General features: G+C 41.0%; 1 protein-coding gene across 6 annotated transcripts in view; it reads right to left on the bottom strand.

The window, feature by feature from the left end:
• Positions 1-21,514, bottom strand: part of LOC125906049 (uncharacterized) — a 181,656-nt gene that overhangs the window by 145,861 nt on the left and 14,281 nt on the right. The window contains exons 1-3 of one of the 6 annotated variants that reach the window (XM_049604443.1): positions 14,771-14,786; positions 13,943-14,000; positions 5,889-8,420 (exon numbers count right to left, since the gene is read on the bottom strand). The exons of 2 other annotated variants lie outside the window; for them this stretch is intronic. In XM_049604443.1, coding sequence (XP_049460400.1) covers positions 6,812-8,420; positions 13,943-13,950 — 1,617 coding nt within the window. In that variant the 5' untranslated portion in view covers positions 13,951-14,000; positions 14,771-14,786 and the 3' untranslated portion in view covers positions 5,889-6,811. Of the gene's footprint in view, positions 1-5,888; positions 8,421-13,942; positions 14,119-14,770; positions 14,787-21,514 lie in introns of those variants that run through there. 3 more of the 6 variants (XM_049604444.1, XR_007451742.1, XM_049604445.1) reach the window with 3 other exon arrangements.

The raw sequence follows: 21,514 nt of genomic DNA on the forward strand, positions 1-21,514 counted from the left end.
CTCTGTGGAAGATAAACCAGGTGCAGACTTCCATCTGTGTCACCGCTGATGAGGAAATACAGCGAGTGCTGGACGGAGCAGTGAGTGACAACAACCCCGCCCACATTTAAGAGGACTGTCTGAACACACCGAGGGTCTAGGTACCATGTCTGAAGGCTTACTGCTGGTTCTAAAGGGACTGGACTGAAAGGGTTTGGTGGAGATGGGGCTATGGAGTGCCTCCTGTCCAATCAAAATGCTTGGTTGGAACTAACTGTTGTATAAAAAACATACATAACCCTTAATGTCTCTGTAACACAAGTCTGAAAAACATCACATCCACAGATTTCAGCTGTAAGTCAGACACAAGTTTGTAGAATACAGAGTTTCAGTGTTTTTCTTTACAAACTGGAGTCATTAACAGTGAAGACTCTGATCCTCCATTATCAGTAACTTCACCTCACATGTCTAAATGAAAAAAAATGGCATGAGGAAAACAATGTTGGTTCTTCATTAGGATGTCTCATTCAAAAGATAAATGGGATCTTGTTGCTGCAAAGTATCAGAGGATTTATAGCAGACTATTACAGAAATTTCTTATCATTCAAGTCCACTTATTTCTCAGTGTCTATACTTTCTCTGATGTCTTTTAGCTGTCTCCTCATCTTTTCAAACTCTCCAACTGCTTTCTTAAACTGATCAGATATGCTTGTAATACAGTCTGAGGTTGTAGAGGTTCTGAGTTTTGCAGTATCATCCAACAGTTGGTTAATGTTGTCTCTCAGTCTCACAATCTTTTCTTTTGTAGCTCCGACAGATTCCCTCTGCAGATCTTCACACGCCTTCTTTATTTCCTCCAGCTCACTTCGCAGTAACTCAACAATCTTCAGGAACTCCTTCACTATTTTTCTGCTTCTTTTCTGTTGCGTAAACTGTTTCTCGGTGAAAACTTCAGCAGTAGCACATGCAGCGACAAACACTGTTACTGCTCCAAGTATTGGGAAGCTGAAAGTTCCAGTGAACAGAGCTGCAGCCGATACTACTACAACTCCAACTGCTGCAGAGGCCAGGCCTGTGACTCTGAGACTCTTCGGTTTCTGCTTCATCCGTTTAACTTCAGCAGCGATCTTCTTAAGGCCACATACGATCCCTCTCATCCTTGGTTTCTTTCTGTCAAATACTTTGATGAATGAATCAATCAATACATACTTAAACTTTTCGTAAGATTTGAAAAAGCCGGAGGATGGTCGATGCTCCACCTTCTTCTTTTTACTCTCGATGCCATTTTAAAGGTCTGTTGAACAAGTTTTACATTCTGCGGTCCATCAAGTCCTGTGGAGATAAACAAAGACATTAAAAATAATTCAGTGACCTGCTCTCAGATCAGCCGGTCAACATGGCTCAGTCTGTTTTACATATACAACAACGATTTCAACCCAAAACGGTAAACTTTAGCCGCTCTGTAGAAGGAAGCACGTGTTTCATTACAAAGTCACACTGCCAACTACTGGCCTGGCATGTATCAAAACGTTACTGTCTAAAAACGGAACTTTTTTTAAAAACGAAAATGAGAAACAATTCCGTTTTCAGCGGATTGTTTTTGGCCTCAGATTTAAGTGTTTTTTTAACTTGACTTCTCTGTTGGATGAAAAGTATTTTCCTGTTTTGTTAGTTTTATGTTTACCTGTTTATCTGGAGGAGCTGGAGCACACTCAGTCTTCAATGTTCAAACTCTCTGCAGCTCCACAGCTATCCACGAGCTGTCTGATCAGGCTCAGGTCCATGTGCAAGATTGACTCATATGCTGCGATAAAATTCAGTCACACAGAACTCCAAAGTGGGTTTTGAACAAAGCAGGATCACTAAAATTACACCTCTGTGCGTCCCACAGTTGTTAAATCCTCCAAAACCAGAATTTCCAAAGTAAATCTATGATAGCAAGTCAGCGACATTACCTCCACTCCAGACGCTCAGAGAGATGTTTACCTTCTCTGGACGACTGAACTGTCTGCTAAACCCAGCTTCTGAGTTGTGACCCTATTACTGTGAAATCATGACTCCAAAGTCCACCTCTGCCTCCTAACAAGGTGAGCCTTCAGTGAATGCTGAACGTGCTCCTCCTCAGATCTCACCTGATAGTTTCCAGGTGAGTGAGAGTAACTGAAGATAAGGAAAACAAAAACACACAGAACCACACAGTCTGTTACACTTTTTATTGACACAACACAGGCAGTAGAGTAACAAACACACTACCTTGTTTTGTCCTAATAATTCACTACAACAAAGATCAACAAGTTATATCTACTCTGTGCTGAGATCAATAAATATACTGAGAACATAAAATAGTTGATCAGCAGAATCAGCAGTCCCATCAGACATGACTGAGATCAGGAAACATACAGTGTGAGGAAGAGTTACCAGGCTGCAGGAACACAATAAATACAAAGTCACTTTAACACCGTCTGTGGATCATTAATTAGCCCATATAATACAAAAAGATATCATACATATGTACACATACACTCACTCACTGCACCAGAGCTAACCTCGCTACATGCTAAACACATTTAAAGGGCCAGACCTGTGTTTTGATGTAGTTCAACATATTTACTACGATTCAAACGTGCTGACTGGTTTTCAAAGGCACACCTCAGTGCTCACATGGCCACCCACCAGCTCCTGGCTGTACGTTTGGACAGAGCCAGGCTAACTGTTTCCATCTGTTTCCAGTCTTTATGCTAAGCTAGGCTAACAGCTGCTGTAGCTTCATATTTACTGTAGAGACAATCTGAACATCGGACTCTATGAGAAGAAGATATATTTAAATGTTGAACCGTTCCTTTAAGGTCAAAGACATTTTTAAACTCTACGGCTTTAAAACAAAGTTCAGCAGTGATGTAAAGTTGAACTAAAACACAGGTATGGTCCTTTAAAGGTCACTTCTCTTGGTCTTGTTTTATATTTACAGTTCATGGAGGGGTGACAGAAACATTTTCAAGGTGACAGGTTTTAAAAATGGCACATCTGGAACCATTCGAACAGAAAACAGAAATAAAAACCATTGAGGACTCAACAGCTGCACATGAGACAAATAATAATCACATCACTTTCAAACACAAAGGAAATCAAATTAAATTAGAGGCAAACAATGACCAAACTATTTTAATCTAAGAGGCAACTGATAGTTGTTAAACTGTAATCTTTCTAAATACTTTATATTGAAACTTAAATATAACTTAATGTATTTTACTTTGAAAGCCATCTGTCTGAATTTACACTCTGTGGTTGATATTTAATAGAGTTCACAAATAAAAATAATTAAGTTGTTTGTATTCAACGTGTCAAATTCTGATTAAAATCTTTAAAGAGTGGTGCGTCGGTAGCATAGTGGGTAGTGCTGGCGCCCCATGTACAGAGGCGATGCCTCGATGCAGCGGTCGCAGGCTCGACTCTGGCTAGCGACCATTTACTGCATGTCACCCCCCGCTCTCTCTCACCCCATTTCACTCTGTCCTATTCATTAAAGGCAAAAAAGCCCGAAAAAATAATCTTTAAAAAATCTTTACAGAGTAATTTAACTGAAGATCTTGTTTTTGCTGCCTTCCGGTGGTTTGACTTCTCACCTTGCTGCAGTGATGTTAAGTGTACTCCAGTGTGTGTCAGCACACTGTGACATACCTGGTGGTTTTGATTACGCTGATGTTGAGTCTCTCTTTTAGTAGAGTCAAATTTTGCTTGTTTGCCGAGATTGAATCTGTGAAATTCAGACACCAAAACTGGAGACTGCAGAGGACGATCAGTCAGCGATCGATTTGAACAGCATCAGTTAAGCAGTATTTATACCTCTGTGTCAAATTGACGCCGTACCTACGCCGTAGGCTGACATGCACCTCCCCAGAAATGAAACGCCACGTCACAGTAACGCAGACCTCCTGTCTGTCTCTGTAAGCTGAAACCATTTCCCTCAGTGGAAACAAAGCTTTGATTTACTTTAATTTCACAGATAAGAAACAATAAATTGTGAAGACAATAAAGCCTCCACACACTGTGTGTGATTCATCCTGGCTGAAATATGTGCAGAGGAAATCTCTGCTAGCTGCTAGGCTAATTTATACAATGTAAAATGCCATAGGCTTGTGCTAATAACATTAGCATGTTGTATTTGTGGGGAAAATGTGTCCAGATAAAGGCAAGTGTCATCAGGGAGTGCTGCTGCCATGAGGAGAGATACTCCATCTGCAGAGGTGTTTAGGTGGGTGGAGCACATCAAGAGGCATCTTCATCAATTTCTGGACCAAAAGTTACCCAGGAGAACATTGTATTGTAACAAGATGATCAATGTTCATGTAAGCCCAACTCTATCATGAGTTTTCTTTCCTTTCTTTGAATTCAATAGTAGAAGTATGTCACAATTTAATGCTAATTCTATATGAACTATAAAAACTCTAAATAAAGTATATATATTAAAAACTATTCAGTTAAATGAATAATTTCTTGTGATCTTTGACGTTAAGATCATGAGATCATATCAGGTATGCAGTGATGATTGCTGGGTAACATTCGTATGTTGATGTTGCCTAATGTCAAGTCTCTTTGATCATGTGACGAGATGAGACGATATCTGGTAGTTAGTTTAGGCGCAAAATCTGTCAAGATTGAAAAGCTGAGCGCATCTACAGGTCCAGTGAGCAGTCGTGTCTTTTAAACACAGAAGCTGCAGTAAGAAAGACGAGAGAGAAACCAACAGGAGGAAAAAGAAGCAAAGCCTAATTAGATTCATCTGGATCTTGTATGAACAGTTGCCAGTGGTGTGTGTGTGTGTGTGTGTACCTTGTAACTAGTAGCTAGCGTGCACTGGGACCTGTCCTAACTATCTTACACCACTGCCTTCTGAAACACTGTGACAGCTCAACCTGAAAACATAGTGTTCTAAGCATTTTCAGAGAGCTTATCAGAAATGTGACTCACCATGGGGTCAGACTGCAGACTGGCAACAATAAGCGGGGTGTCCTGCTCCAGTTTGCAGGGGCTAATCTGTGGGGCTCACCCTGCCAGTGTGCAGAGGCCCAGCAGACGGCACTCATTTAAAACTTCACACTAGTCCCAGTGGAAAACTGATATTAGATGGAAATAACCAGGACTGATAGAAATCAAATAATTAAAACCATATAATTACTGGTGATGACAACCAGGAGCAAGTAATGGCAAGTGGCATCATTAACCCTGCTACACGTCCTGCAGACTCACCAGGCGCCACCCATTGAGCAGGTTTGGGATGCTCTGGATCAGCGTGTCGACAGCGTGTTCCACTTCCTGCCAATATCCAGAAACTTCACACAGCCACTGAAGAGGAGTGGACCAACAATCAATCAACAACCTGATCAGCTCTATGTGAAGGAGAAGTGTCGCACTGCGTGAGGCAGAATGATGTCACAGCAGACACTGACTGATTCTTTAGGACCCAAAAATGTATTTCTGTAGCACTAGTCCTGTGAAATACTAATACATGTCTTTTTGTAAAGATCAAACATCACATTTTAAAGTGTCCTTTTATTGTGACCATCCCAAGACACACCTGTGTAGTAATGATGCTGTTTAATCAGCATGTTGAGAAGCTACACCTGTAAGGTGGATGGATTATCTTGGAAAAGGACACATGCTCACAAACACAGACTTTAATACATTTGTGACCACAGTTTAAGAGACAAATATCTATTGAGGGAATTAAAAAGATCTTTAACTTTAACCTGTGAAAAATGGGAGCAAAAATACAAGTGTTTGATTTAAACTATGGGTGTTTCTAGTGTCTCTGGTTTTACCACATGATTGTATCTATGTCACTGAGGCAAGGAGCAGGTCTATATAATTAAGTCGTACAATCAAACAGAATAAACTCAGAGCAAACTGACTTCATCAAGCAGAGGTTTTATTAATGATTCACAGAAAACGGCTCCAGTCAGAACGATTTCATGTAGAACATCAGAATATATATCAATCACTGATAATATGGCTTGTTAAAGACACAGTATAACATAAATGAGCTGTGTCATCTGAAATATTTTAACTAGTCATCTCAAGCATGAATACACATCAACACACCAGGATATATAGATGTGCATGAATACACATCAACACAGCAGGATATATAGATGTGCATGAATACACACCAACACACCAGGATATATAGTATATAATAACATTGATCAGAATATAAATCAAATGTAAATACATCAGACATTGTGTCTAAATTCTGTGACATCCTCTGTACAAACTGATTAACATGAGAAGGAAACATCATGGTTAACTACTTTATATGTTCAGTACAGTTTATATCATATATGTCTCAGTGTTGTGTTACTGTCCCACCACCAGTTTAATGAGACTTCTGTCAACATCAGAATGAATCACAGCCTTGTACTGACTGAAAAACACATTAGAAAACCTTAAAAACAATGAACCTACACAAAGAAACTAAAGAAAAATAAATGTCTTGTTTAAAGATAGAGGAGGGGAGCTGCTGTACTCAACATCAAACAGCAGGGGGCGTCCTCACTCCATTTAAAACCAGAGCTGTTGCTCCAAACAGTTTTCTAATCTGTACAGTGAAGTTAAACTGGAAGAACAAAAACAAACAGCCATTAAATACCACAGAGGGCGCTGTTTGAGGAATTACACATCTGATATTTAAAAGGTGATTACATCTGAATGTTCTTATGTAGTTATTACATCAACATCACACTTAATATATACAGAATGAAACACATTTCACCAACATTGTGGACTGTGTTTTCTACACAGCTGACCCCCCACTATCTTTCTGTTCATCTACAACTTACTTCACTGCTGCTTTAACAGCTGCTGTTAATCTACCAAACCTGTACGACACTGCTCCTTTGATTCCTTCATTTTCATCCATTTGACCTTTCATCTTTTCCAGTCTCGTGACCTTCTCTGTGTCTCCTTTCTCCTTCATCTTCTCAATCAGGAAGTCCAAATGGACCAAAGTGGACAGTGAATTAACTTTCAGGGCGAGATGCTCCAGACTCTCAACATGCTGGAACGCTTCTTCCAGCCACTGATCTTTTTCCTTCTCAAGTTCCTCGATGTTCTGCTGAAGAGTTTCCAGAAGGCTTGTTGACTTCTCACAGCCTGCTTTACCCTTTTCATACTTCTCTTTCATGTCTTGTTTGGTCATTTGAACTGTCCTTGTCTTGCTCTCATACTTCCACGTTTCTTTCACATGAGCTGATACAGGACACTTCCCGGTACAGACAGTGCAGTACTTTCCTTTCATGACCTCACAGTGTTCTGGATACCAGGCCAGTGTGCATGGATAGTGACAGTTCTCCTTGCAGACAGTGCAGCAGACAGCTCCTCCATAATTTAACCCAAATGCCCACCATCTCCACTCACTGACAGGTTCTTTAACTTTGTAGACCTCCTCAACTTCTGCAGTGAACTCTTTATTGTTCTTCACCTCTTGTTCATATTTCTTCAGAGCTTCCTGATTCTGCTGGATTGCACTCTGTTTCTTTTCAATAAACTCAATTCTCTCTTGCAGGTTGTTCATGCAGGCTGCTAGTCTCTTTCGCTCATTCAGAACATTCACAGTTTCCTTCAGCTTTTGAGATTCAGTTTTTTCCAGGAAGTTTGTGAACTGACTCAGTCCTTTCATTGTTGTTTTATCTGCTTGTTGAAGAGCTTCAGTCTCCTCTGTCCTGTCTTCATGCTGGCAGTTATCAAACAGGAAGTGAACAGGCTGATGATTCTTCTCATCTTTGGCACATCTAATCTCTGCAGTCTCGATGGCTTTCAGAACATTTTTAGGAGTTCTTCCATTTGAGTGTGTGATGAGGGCAACAATGTTCTTCTCCATGTTTTTTCCAAACAGAGACACAACTGAATCAAAGATGTACCTCAGTCGGTCATCCAGTCGATTCACACTTGCTTTCATCACCAGACCCACTGCATCAATCTCATGAACTCCATCGTTTGAGCGGAACAAGTCTAATAACCTTTCACTGATGATGTCATCATGATCAGTTCCTCTGGTGTCTCCATATCCAGGAGTGTCGATGATGGTCAGAGAGTAGGGCAGAGTTTGACCTTCAAAACCAAAGATCTCGTACACGATCACATCTGTTGTCTGACTTTCTGATTGACTTTTCTCCTCGTCCTCTACGATCTGAAACCAGACATCATCCTTCCACTTCACTCCCATGGTGTAGTTGACCAGAGCGTTGATCAGTGTAGATTTTCCTGCTCCTGTTGCACCCACAAGCAAGATGGTTTTCTTTAACTTGCTTGGATCCTTTTCACCCAGAGTCATTCTTGTGAGAGTTCCAATATTCTCTTTCTTTGGTTTCAGCCTGTAAACATTAGGAGATCCTGGTTGGATCAGAACTTTGCAGGTGATGTGGTCATATTTGGATGAGACTTTCCTGTAGAGAAGTAAAGACACAGTAAAAAAAACAACAACTGCTAAACATAGAATTAAATAAATAAAATAACTGTACTTGCTGGGATCTTTTAGTAAAAGCCTTTTAGCCTATGAGTCTATACAGTATAAACAAACTAATCATCTACAGGCCGAGCAGTTACACAGTATCTGATATTAGGTTGATAAGTCCAGCATTTAAAACTTACAGCCTCATCACCAAATAATGTTGTGTGTGTCTGCTACCTGCCACAAAGCACCTCCACTGAACATCATCTAAAGGTTGTATTTGGTCAGCAACATATCTGTGCTTTTGATCAGTGTCTGAGCTCCATTTTAACATCACATTTTGCAGCCACATTGCATCCCTGTGTGCAGCACAATGCACATACAGCTGGCATTGTGTCAGCTAAATAACATAGCACCATATTTAGAAACAAACCATATGATTGGTTGACACGTCACTGCATCATTGGAGAGCGGAAAAAGTTGAGGTCAACCCAACTTCAATTTGTTGCGCATCACAACCGTCAGCAGTGTCAGACGTCAGTCTGTATCTTTATCTCACCAGCTTCTATTGAAAATGACTTGTAGCCTGTTGCTGTGTCGCTCCAAGAGTGAATGCAGCATTAGAGACAGTAGTATTACTCACGTTGCACATGCACATACAGCTGGCATTGTGTCAGCTAAATAACATAGCACCACATTTAGAAACAAACCATACGATTGGCTGACACTTCAATCAATCAATTTTATTTATATATATTTATATATATATATATATATATATATATATAAAAATGTATACAGTACAGGCCAAAAGTTTGGACACACCTTCTCATTCAATGCGTTTTCTTTATTTTCATGACTATTTACATTGTAGATTCTCACTGAAGGCATCAAAACTATGAATGAACACATGTGGAGTTATGTACTTAACAAAAAAAGGTGAAATAACTGAAAACATGTTTTATATTCTAGTTTCTTCAAAATAGCCACCCTTTGCTCTGATTACTGCTTTGCACACTCTTGGCATTCTCTCCATAAGCTTCAAGAGGTAGTCACCTGAAATGGTTTTCCAACAGTCTTGAAGGAGTTCCCAGAGGTGTTCAGCACTTGTTGGCCCCTTTGCCTTCACTCTGCGGTCCAGCTCACCCCAAACCATCTGGATTGGGTTCAGGTCCGGTGACTGTGGAGGCCAGGTCATCTGCCGCAGCACTCCATCACTCTCCTTCTTGGTCAAATAGCCCTTACCCAGCCTGGAGGTGTGTTTGGGGTCATTGTCCTGTTGAAAAATAAATGATCGTCCAACTAAACGCAAACCGGATGGGATGGCATGTCGCTGCAGGATGCTGTGGTAGCCATGCTGGTTCAGTGTGCCTTCAATTTTGAATAAATCCCCAACAGTGTCACCAGCAAAACACCCCACACCATCACACCTCCTCCTCCATGCTTCACAGTGGGAACCAGGCATGTGGAATCCATCCGTTCACCTTTTCTGCGTCTCACAAAGACACGGCGGTTGGAACCAAAGATCTCAAATTTGGACTCATCAGACCAAAGCACAGATTTCCACTGGTCTAATGTCCATTCCTTGTGTTTCTTGGCCCAAACAAATCTCTTCTGCTTGTTGCCTCTCCTTAGCAGTGGTTTCCTAGCAGCTATTTGACCATGAAGGCCTGATTGGCGCAGTCTCCTCTTAACAGTTGTTCTAGAGATGGGTCTGCTGCTAGAACTCTGTGTGGCATTCATCTGGTCTCTGATCTGAGCTGCTGTTAACTTGCGATTTCTGAGGCTGGTGACTCGGATGAACTTATCCTCAGAAGCAGAGGTGACTCTTGGTCTTCCTTTCCTGGGTCGGTCCTCATGTGTGCCAGTTTAGTTGTAGCGCTTGATGGTTTTTGCGACTCCACTTGGGGACACAGTTAAAGTTTTGCAATTTTCGGACTGACTGACCTTCATTTCTTAAAGTAATGATGGCCACTCGTTTTTCTTTAGTTAGCTGATTGGTTCTTGCCATAATATGAATTTTAACAGTTGTCCAATAGGGCTGTCGGCTGTGTATTAACCTGACTTCTGCACAACACAACTGATGGTCCCAACCCCATTGATAAAGCAAGAAATTCCACTAATTAACCCTGATAAGGCACACCTGTGAAGTGGAAACCATTTCAGGTGACTACCTCTTGAAGCTCATGGAGAGAATGCCAAGAGTGTGCAAAGCAGTAATCAGAGCAAAGGGTGGCTATTTTGAAGAACTAGAATATAAAACATGTTTTCAGTTATTTCACCTTTTTTTGTTAAGTACATAACTCCACATGTGTTCATTCATAGTTTTGATGCCTTCAGTGAGAATCTACAATGTAAATAGTCATGAAAATAAAGAAAACGCATTGAATGAGAAGGTGTGTCCAAACTTTTGGCCTGTACTGTATATATATATATATATATATATATATATATATATATTTTTTTTTTTTTTTTTACCTGTCTGCATTGGTCTTCATAGCTTAGTGCCACGAAAGGGTGTAAGCTTCTTATGAAGACTGATGCGCTGTTAATCTTGCAGTCAAGTATTTTATACCCATACTTGTGCATGGTTGTGACCGTCACCCACCCTCCCTGGAGACTAGCCTATCAGCCTTTATTGGAAAAACTTCCTAATATGAGCCAGAGAGGGCCGTGATACACCAAAGTGTGTCAAGGAGAAAGTAAGGAACAAGCAGGGGGGATTGAGGGGCAGGTGCTTAAGTCCTGAGTTATATAGCGACAGTGCATGCGGAGAAGAAGGAGGAAAAAACAAACAAACAAACAAACAAACAACAAAAAGAGGAGCAGCCCACCCCCGCGGTGCACCTAACACATGCTTAAGACCTTGAGTTCTGATGAACCACTGTGGTGTATTGTGGTGAGAGAGATAGAGGGATTAGGGGTTACACAACAGTCTTTCTTGAGTTGTAATATTTATATGTACAGGTGGCATATGCTCACAGGCTGAGTGGCACTATACAGACACGTTTAGTGAGTGGATAAATGGTGACCATTTTTCTGTAAAGTATGTTAATTGGTTTCTGTGGCCAGCAGATATTTTCTCCAACGAAATATGTTCTACAAGGAGATTCAGCCAATGTTTGATGTTGAGGGTCTGTTTATCTTTCCAATTGACTAGGATTGTTTTCTTGGCGATGGCGAGAGCTACAAGAAGAGAGTTGCAGTGGCTGTTTGGGAGGTCAATTGTCATCAGGTCACCAATTAAGCACAGGTTGGGAGATAATGGGATCCTGCAGTCTAAAATGGAGGAGAGTTTTTGAGTGACTGTTGACCAGAAGTGCTGGACAGGTGAACATAACCAGAGTGCATGAAAGTAGGTGTCTGCAGTGTTCTGAGTACACTGAGTGCATGTGTCAGATTGACTAAAGCCCATTCTATTCATCTTTTGTTGGGTGATGTGTGTTCTGTGGAGTACTTTAAATTGGGTAAGTTGTATATTAGTGTTTCTTGTCATCTTAAATGTATTTTTGCATATCTGAGTCCAGAAGTCAGGGTCCGGTGATACACCCAGCTCCTTTTCCCATTTTAAAATTGGTAAATGTATAGAACTGGTCTCTGACAGTAATTTATAAATCTTAGAAAGGTTCTTCTTATTGCTCGGAGAAAGCTTTGTAATGTGTTTGGCAAATTCTGGTAGCTGCAAAGTGTCCTGAGGCGCTGGAATTCTCCTCTTGATTGTTTTTATCAATTGTAAATACTGTAGAAAATTTCCATTTCTTATTTCAAAAGTTTGAAATAAGTTTGTGTATGTCATAAGTATATTGTCTTGGAAAAGGTGGTGGAGATGAGTTACTCCCTTCATCTCCCATGTGCTAAAATGGAGAGGTCTTTTGTTAATTTCAAAATCCGGGTTGTGCCAAATTGGAGAGAGCAAGCAAGGTTCTATCGGAGAGTTTGTGATTTCTAGTGTTTTCCACCAGGCTGATAAGGTGGAAGCAATCATTGGGTTTTATATTGTTGCAGTCCGCCTGTTCTAGTTCGAGCCAGGAGTTGTAGTCTTCGTTAGGATGTAACTATTTGGATAGGTATTGTAGCTGGTTAACTAAATAGTAATATTTAAAGTTAGGAGCGTCCAATCCCCCTTCCAATTTGTTTTTCTGAAGGGTGCTTAGGCTAATTTTTGCTGTTTTGTTCTTTGAGTAGAATTTTATAATTGCAGAATCAAATGACAGGAACCATTTTGATGTGGGTGTGAATGGAATCATGGAAAAAAATAGTTAATTTGGGGTAGAATTTTCATTTTAACTGTGGCTATTCGTCCCAGGAGGGAGATGGGAAGATTATTCCAGTGCTTCAGGTCACCACAGATCTTATCTAGCAGCGGGCTAAAGTTCAGGTGGACCAAGTCTGATAGTTTGGAAGAAATATTTATGCCAAGATATCTTATGTTGCCCACAGAGAGAGAAAATTTTTGGTCTGCAGGATTCCAAGAGTTCTCCGTTATTGGCAGTATTGTCGATTTGGACCAGTTGATGGAGTAGTCCGAAAGTTTAGAAAAATTTGTTATGAGATTAAATACTTCATGTAAAGACGATTTCGGTTGTTGTAGATAAAGTAAAATGTCGTCGGCATATAAATTAATTTCGTGCTCTGAATTGGCGGAGTGGATACCTATGATCTTGCTGTGCCGACGGATGTCACGTTGGTGGTGACTGTGGCCTTAGGGAAATTATATAAGGCTGATACCCACTGGATAAATGACTCTCCAAAGCCAAATCCACTCAGGGTGGCAAATAGGAAGGACCAGTTGACCTTGTCAAAGGCTTTTTCTGCATCAAGTGAAACAATAATTGCTTTTGTGTTAACGCGTTGTGCTTTACTTATCAGATTAAGAACTCTTCTGACGTTATTACTTGAGTGCCTGCCATTAATGAATCCCGTTTGATCATTATGAATTATTGATGCGATTATTTTCTCCAGCCTAGAAGCAAATGCCTTTGAGATAATTTTGATATCACTGTTGATTAGTGATAGAGGACGGTAGCTAGAAGGAAGTGTGGGGTCTTTGTCTGGCTTTAGTAATAATTTGATTGCTGCTGTATTCATGTGAGGTCTTATACCTCCGTTCTTTTTCAATTTTATTTATAAAGCCCAATATCACAAATCACAATTTGCCTCACAGGGCTTTACAGCATACGACATCCCTCTGTCCTTTGGACCCTCACAGCTGATCAGGAAAAACTCCCCAAAAAACCCTTTAACGGGGGGGGGGGGGGGGGACGGTAGAAACCTCAGGAAGAGCAACTGAGGAGGGATCCCTCTTCCAGGACGAACAGACAGCACTTCACTGCATCATTGGAGAGCTGAAAAAGTTGAGGTCAACCCAACTTCAATTTGTTGCGCATCACAACCGTCAGCAGTGTCAGACGTCAGTTTGTATCTTTATGTCACCAGCTTCTATTGAAAATGACTTGTAGCCTGTCGCTGTGTCGCTCCAAGAGTGAATGCAGCATTAGAGACAGTAGTATTACTCACGTTGCCATGGTAACAGTTTCACAGGAGGATAAGGATGGAGCACCTTCGTATGAGTTCTCTGGATGAAAGAAAAATAAGTCAGTAACGTACACGTCCTGTCAGCTGTACTGTTGTCATAAGATACTGTATCATAACTGACATGATTAAAGAGTGGAAACACAGTTCTTCAGCCTGTGTCCACCTGCTACACACAGTTTAAAATCAACCACAGTCAGTTTCATAACCCAAATATTTACCAGCTCACTGGTCACATTAAGTTGAAGTTTTTTATTTTTTCATAATAATTTTGTTTTTACCCTACACAGACACAGACATAAACGAAATGTTTTAATCACCAAATGCACTCAAAGCAAAATTGAAACAAAGTGGAAGTAAAGGCATCAAAGCAGTTTGACGTGGCTCGTAACACGTCAGACGCTTTCAGGACATGTGGGAGTTCAGAGTGAAAATTGTTCCAAAGATCTGCTGCAGTTACTGCTGAAATATTGTCTTTCTGTCTTGTAGAAAAAACATCCATCTCAAAATCAAGAATTTATGGTCAGTGTGTTAAATTAAGCTTCAGTCTCTCTCATGCTCTCAGAATGATTTGATTATGAATTAAACCTTAACTGAAAACAAATCTTAGTTAATTCAAAGCTCTTATCATTTAAATGTCATTCTAACATAAGATATGAATGACTTATGAATGTCAGATAGTATGTTCAATTATCAGTTATGTGCATAAAAATGCATCAAGATAATGTATAATTATGCATCTTTTATCTGGTATTAACTCCTGATCTTAACATTTGTAAGTATTTCATAATTACTGTCTTAAAGTCTTCTTACCTGTGTTAATGGTCCCGGATACTGAGGAGGCAGAGAGGACAGATGCTCAGCTTTTATATCAGCAGAGGGGTGGAGACCCTGTGGTTTCACAGAAACAGTCTCAGAAACAAACAGCTGAGTCACTCTACTGACCAAGTGATCTGAAGTTACGAGGACAGAAACAAACACATTTGCATCAGTAAAGATGTTCTTGTATTCTGTCAGAAGGGTTCATTGTCAGCAGTGTCAGCATGTAGTGCATACTACATCACATGTTGTAATCATTTATCTTCTTCACTGAGTTGCTGCAGCTATACATGAATTTCCTTTTGGGGTTCAGTTAACGTGTATTTTATATCGTATTATGAGTATCAAACTCTGAGATCTCTCCTCCCTCCCGTCACGTTCTGTTTTTCTGACAGTTTGAAGTCAGACCATTTCTCTGAAATCACGTGACAACAAGATCTCCGAAAACACTTTTCAACAACAAGGTAATTCAATGTGCCTTCCATAAGACAGAAATGCATTAAGTAAAGTTATAAAACACCAGACAAGTTAAAAAAAGACAATATTAAAATACACAAATAGAATTTAAAACAAGAGTTAAGTAAGATAAAAGAGAATATAAAAAAAAAAAATAAAATTGAATAACACAAACGGTCAATCAATCAATCAATTTTATTTATAAAGCCCAATATCACAAATCACAATTTGCCTCACAGGGCTTTACAGCATACGACATCCCTCTGTCCTTATGACCCTCACAGCGGATAAGGAAAAACTCCCCAAAAAACCCTTTAACGGGGAAAAAAAACGGTAGAAACCTCAGGAAGAGCAACTGAGGAGGGATCCCTCTTCCAGGACGGACAGACGTGCAATAGATGTCGTACAGAACAGATCAGCATAATAAATTAAGACAGAGAGAGAGAGAGAGGGAGAGAGAGAGAGAGAGAGAGAGAGAGAGAGAGAGAGAGAGAGAGAGATGCAGGTAATGACAGTAGCTTACAACAACATTATTGAAAGTAATAATATTATAGTTATAGTTCTGGCTACTGTGGTACAATATGTTGAAAGTATGTATTAATATCTGGCAGTATACATGTGTGACAATAGTCATATGTGTATAATAACAGAAGAAGTATGACTAATGACTAATGATGGCAGCAGCAGCAGGAGGCATCTGGCAGGACCACGGCAGCAGCACAACCACACACGTCACGCTGTCCAGGCACCGCTGTGATATGAGTTAATCTGAGAGACAGTGGAGCACAAAGGCTCCGGAGAAGAAGCCGAGTTAGTGACATCCAGAATGGCCGAGTTAGCAAGATGCAGTAATAGAATACGGGAGAGAGAGAGAGAGAGAGAGAGAGAGAGAGAGAGAGAGAAGGAGAGAAGGTGCCCGCTGTATTATAACATGTAACGGTACAATACTGTTACACTGCAGAAAGAAATGAAAAGTCCAAACATTGATCCTAATAGAAGAAAAAGGTTGTCAGCTCAGATTTCAAAGAACTAAGTATTGAAAGAGATATCAGCTTTTCTGGGAGTTTTTTCTTTTTACCAGATTTGTGGAGCATAAAAACTGAATGCTGCTTCTTCCGTTTCAGTTCGGACACTGAGGTCATAAAGCAGACCTGATCCAGACTATCTGAGATGTCTGAATGCTTCACAACACGACAGCAGATCAGGAAAAATGCAGTGCTTTGTAAACCAACAATAGTATAAAATCAATTCTGTCACAAACAGGAAGCCAGAGCAAAGACCTGGGACCTGGACTGATGTGGTCTCTTCTTGTCTTAATGCAGTTCAGATGAAAAATTTGCAACCAGACAAGTTGAATCTTGCAACACACTGATCTGCAACATCCTGAAAAACTGCCAGTTTACACCAATACAAGACAAGATGGTGTATCGTTTCTATAGCAACAACTCTCTGTACTTAAATTCTGACTTTCAGCTTTTCAGACTTATTTTGAGGCTGAATATAAATTGTAGCTTCTTAAAATCTGAATGAGGATAGTGACAGTGAGATACTGGCTACAGCTGAATCTCTAGTAGTGATGAACCAGTGAAAACCAAAACAAAATGACCCGAGCTTCAGATCGACAGTGTTCATTATAAATACACCACAATAATTCAAATTACCAGTGTAACCAGAATGGTCTGCTGATCCCAGCCACACTGAGACAAGACAAGTCTTGTTTGTGTTTTGTTTTGGGAGTATCAAGTTTTATGTGATAGTTATCACATTTCTAGCTTCCCAGTTTACTTCCACAGTATGACTGATTATACAAGTTACTGTTTCCCCATGATTTCCCACTGGGCTTGTGGACTTTACATTGTTTTGACGTCACAGATATTTGACTCGCTTTTCTCGGCTTGAGGAAAGTTTCACAAATATAAAACTTCCATGGATAAAAAAAACCCACGATAGAGAGGGTCATTATTGATCTTGTTTGCAGTGCGAGGTGTCCTGTGAACCATTTTACAGACATCTCTTTATCATGGTGGTCTATGGGGAAAGTGCTTTTTGGGCTGCAGGGGATTTTTTGAGCTGCAATACCATTAATGGCCACTATGAGGAGCTGAATTAGCAACACCAGCGGCCATAGTCAAATGTATCCCTGGGGCCAGAGCGGGCGACATCGAATCTAATTTAAAACTGCTGGCTAAAGCTAAACGTAGATTCAGTAAGATTGTTATTCACGTCGGCGGCAATGACACCCAGTTACGCCAATCGGAGGTCACTAAAATTAATATTGCCTCGGTGTGTGAATATGCAAAAACGATGTCGGACTCCGTAGTTTTCTCTGGACCCCTCCCAAATCTGACCAGTGATGACATGTTTAGCCGCATGTCATCATTTAATCGCTGGCTGTCCAGGTGGTGTCCAGCAAACGATGTGGGTTTCGTTAATAATTGGCAAACTTTCTGGGGAAAACCTGGTCTTATTAGGAGAGACGGCATTCATCCCACTTTGGATGGAGCTGCTCTCATTTCTAGAAACCTGGCAAACTTTATTAGTAATTTAAATCCCTGACAACCCAGAGCTGAGACCAGGACTCGGAGATGCAGTCCTATACGCCTCTCTGAGCTTCTAGTTCAGTTACCCAGCCGTAGTTTTCATAGTTTTATACAAACGGTGTCTGTCCCCCGACCGCCTAAATTATTTAAATCTAAAATTAAACAAAGAGGAGTTGTGCATAACAACCTCATAAAAATTAAAACCTCTTCTGTGACAGAAAGACAAAACAGGAGAATTAAATGCGGACTGTTAAATATCAGGTCTCTATCGTCTAAAGCAGTCTTAGTAAACAAATTAGTATCAGATAATCATATTGATTTACTCAGTCTCACTGAAACCTGGCTGTGTCAAGATGAATATGTTAGTCTAAATGAGTCCACTCCTCCCAGTCATAGTAATACCCACATTCCTCGAGGCAGCGGCCGAGGAGGGGGAGTTGCAGCCATTTTTAACTCTAGTCTGTTAATCAGCCCTAAACCTAAACTAGATTATAATTCATTTGAAAGCCTCGTTCTTCGTCTTTTACATCCGACCTGGAAAACCTCGCAGCCACTTTTATTTGTTATAGTGTACCATGCTCGTGGCCCGTATTCTGAATTTGTATCTGAATTCTCAGAGTTTTTATCCTGTTTAGTTCTTAAATCAGATAAAGTTATTATTGTAGGCGATTTTAACATTCATGTCGACGTTGATAATGACTCCCTGGCTACCGCGTTTATCTCATTATTAGACTCCATTGGCTTCAGTCAGGGTGTACATGAACCCACACACTGTTTTAACCCTACCTGCGATCTAGTTCTGATGTATGGAATTGAAATTGATAACCTAAAAGTCTTTCCACAGAATCCTCGCTATCGGATCATTATCTGATTACTTTTGATTTCAAAATACTCGATTACACGCCACTCAGCAACAGTTACTATACTAGATGTTTATCAGATAGTGCTGTCGCAAAATTTAAGGAAATGATTACTCCGTCGTTAAATTCAATACCAAGTCCCTCAGTAACAGAGGTTTCCTGTGCCGACTTTGATCACTTTGTCGATAGTGCCGTAGGCTCGCTGCGAACAACACTTGACTCTGTAGCTCCTCTTAAAAAGAAGTTAAAAAAGCAAAGAAAGTTCGCTCCTTGGTATAACTGTCAAACCCGTAAGTTAAAACAAATATCGCGAAAATCTGAAAGGAATTGGCGATTAACCAAACTGGAAGAATCTCGTTTAATCTGGACAGACAGTCTCAAAACTTATAAGAGGGGCCTCCGCAATGCCAGAGCAAACTATTACTCAGCATTAATAGAAGACAATAAGAACAACCCCAGGTTTCTTTTCAGCACTGTAGCCAGGCTGACTGAGAGTCAAAGCTCTATTGAGCCTTGTATTCCTTTAGCCCTTAGCAGTAATGATTTTATGAGCTTTTTTAACGACAAAATTCTAACTATTAGAGGCAAGATTCATGACCTCCTGTCCTCAGATAGTACCTATCTAACCTCAAACAGAGCTGTAAAACCTAATATATATTTAGATTGCTTCTCCCCAATTTCTCTTCAAGAATTGACAGCAGTGATTTCTTCATCTAAATCATCAACGTGTCTCTTAGACCCCATCCCAACTAGGCTACTTAAAGAGGTCTTTCCTTTAGTTAACACTCATATATTAGATATGATCAATATATCCTTATTAACAGGCTATTGTTGGGAAGAGGAGGAGCCAAATATGATCATTGGCTAATCAATTCATAATTATTAATATTAATTATGGATTATTAAAATATTTGATTAATTAATTAATAATTAATTAATTATTACATAAGCATAATAATCAAATTAGCTTACAGCGGGGCACCACCGGGAAAACCGGACCAATGATCAGACGTAAATTCAGTCTCAAGAGTGTTCACTTAGGAAGCTAATTCTAGGGAGATATCAGCAACTATAAGATGAACAGGAAGGAGTGGAGCTCAGGCACTGACTTTGTCAACCAGCTTCATCACAGTATACAATGAAAAACCAAAGCAACTTCTCTTTGCAGTATAACAGGGTTTATTCACACTGATGACATTAATTTACAACCAACATCAACATTGCTCTATAAACCCTATCAACTATAAAACATTACTGAATCAACCAGCAAGCATCAAGAAGGGTGTGTGTGTGTGTGTGTGTGTGTGTGTGTGTGTGTGTGTGTGTGTGTGTGTGTGTGTGTGTGTGTGTGTGTGTGTGTGTGTGTGTGTGTGTGTGTGTGTGTGAGGGAGAGAGAGGCGTGTGAGCGTAGCAAGATGGCGGCTGTGACGCAGCAAGCTACGTCACGCTATGGCGGCTCGCCAAGAAAGCACGCGACTCAGAAAAAGGAGGGGAGCCGGTAGAGAGGAAGTTCGAATTGCTCGGCTCAAGTGTAGGTTAGTGGAAGAGAGGAAGAGAGAAAGGAAGCACTCAGAGGTGTGGTCACGCAGGCGGTATTGAGATGCAGTAACCCGTCTGTGTTACGCAGAGACGCGCTCGGCTCAGCTGGTGAGCGGCGTGAATCTGGACATTGAACCAACACAGCCGAAGTACTGATCAATTCCGCGTGCGGGGAGACACAATAGCGGTCCGACGAGGTCGGATCACTACGTATTACAAGCAGACACAAACGGGTAGGAGAATAACAGACAGCAGCAACACAGGCAATATTTTTTTACAATATCAAAGCAGCCAAAATCGGACGCGGCGGTCCGTATCAACAAGCCCTTACAAACTTAAAAAGAAAACACACACTAACTACTATCTGCCCAGAGCTAAAGCCTCTTACTGTTGCAGAAGGTGGAGTGATGTGTCGGTCGTTCCTCGTGCGTCCTTTGTTACGGCAGAGGTGAAGTGGTTAGCGGCTCACAGCGGCTAACGGGTCCTCGGCGAGGGGGCAAGTCTCGAGGCGAGTTAATTCCGGCTCATAGCGGGGAATCACTCGGGGAAAGAAGGGGGCCCTTGTCCTTCTTCTTGAAGCAGGCAGTCCTTGTTATCTACCAAACTTCGCATCCGCGGGCATCCGGGTGAGAGGGTCAATCCGTGGTCTCGTACCGGGCTGCTCTGTGTTCCTCGGCGCACAGAGTGAGGGAGAGGAGAGGAGATCAGCTCGACCAGCGAGGGAAATCCGTAGGCCTAAACGCGTCTAACTGTGCACAGTAACTCTTTCTAAAGCGTTCGCCACGTGGGACGAGTTGCTAAGCTTTAGGAACAGTTGTGGGTACTTCTATTAGCTATGAGGATCACAGCCAGAAGCGTTTCCCTCAGGTACGCTCTGTGATGATATACCCCGGCGTGACGTCACCGGTGCGGGGTTGGCCGTGGCGGATTTCACCCAATGGGAGCTGTGTATTTCAGGGGACCTCTGCTGGTCAGCTGGGGTGCTGTGTTGGGGTTGAATCAGCTGATTCACACAGAGAAAGGGGGTTGACTGATTCCTTTGTTCTTTTGGGCGCCAACATGTGGTCTCAGGCTTTGATTGTTACATGTAGGCCCAAAAGTTTATGGATAAAGTGTAGGCCTTTGTTATAAATCCTTGTACGGCACAACACTATGTACCACAGTCTTTTAAGGTAGCTGTAATTAAACCTCTACTAAAAAAGCCCACCCTGGATCCAGAGGTGTTAGCCAACTATAGACCAATATCTAATCTTCCCTTTATGTCAAAGATCCTTGAGAAAGTAGTCGCAGACCAGCTGTGTGATTTTCTCCATGATAATAATTTATTTGAGGAATTTCAGTCA

Source organism: Epinephelus fuscoguttatus, linkage group LG18 (genome assembly GCF_011397635.1).
Source record: "Epinephelus fuscoguttatus linkage group LG18, E.fuscoguttatus.final_Chr_v1".
Taxonomy (NCBI): domain Eukaryota; kingdom Metazoa; phylum Chordata; class Actinopteri; order Perciformes; family Serranidae; genus Epinephelus; species Epinephelus fuscoguttatus.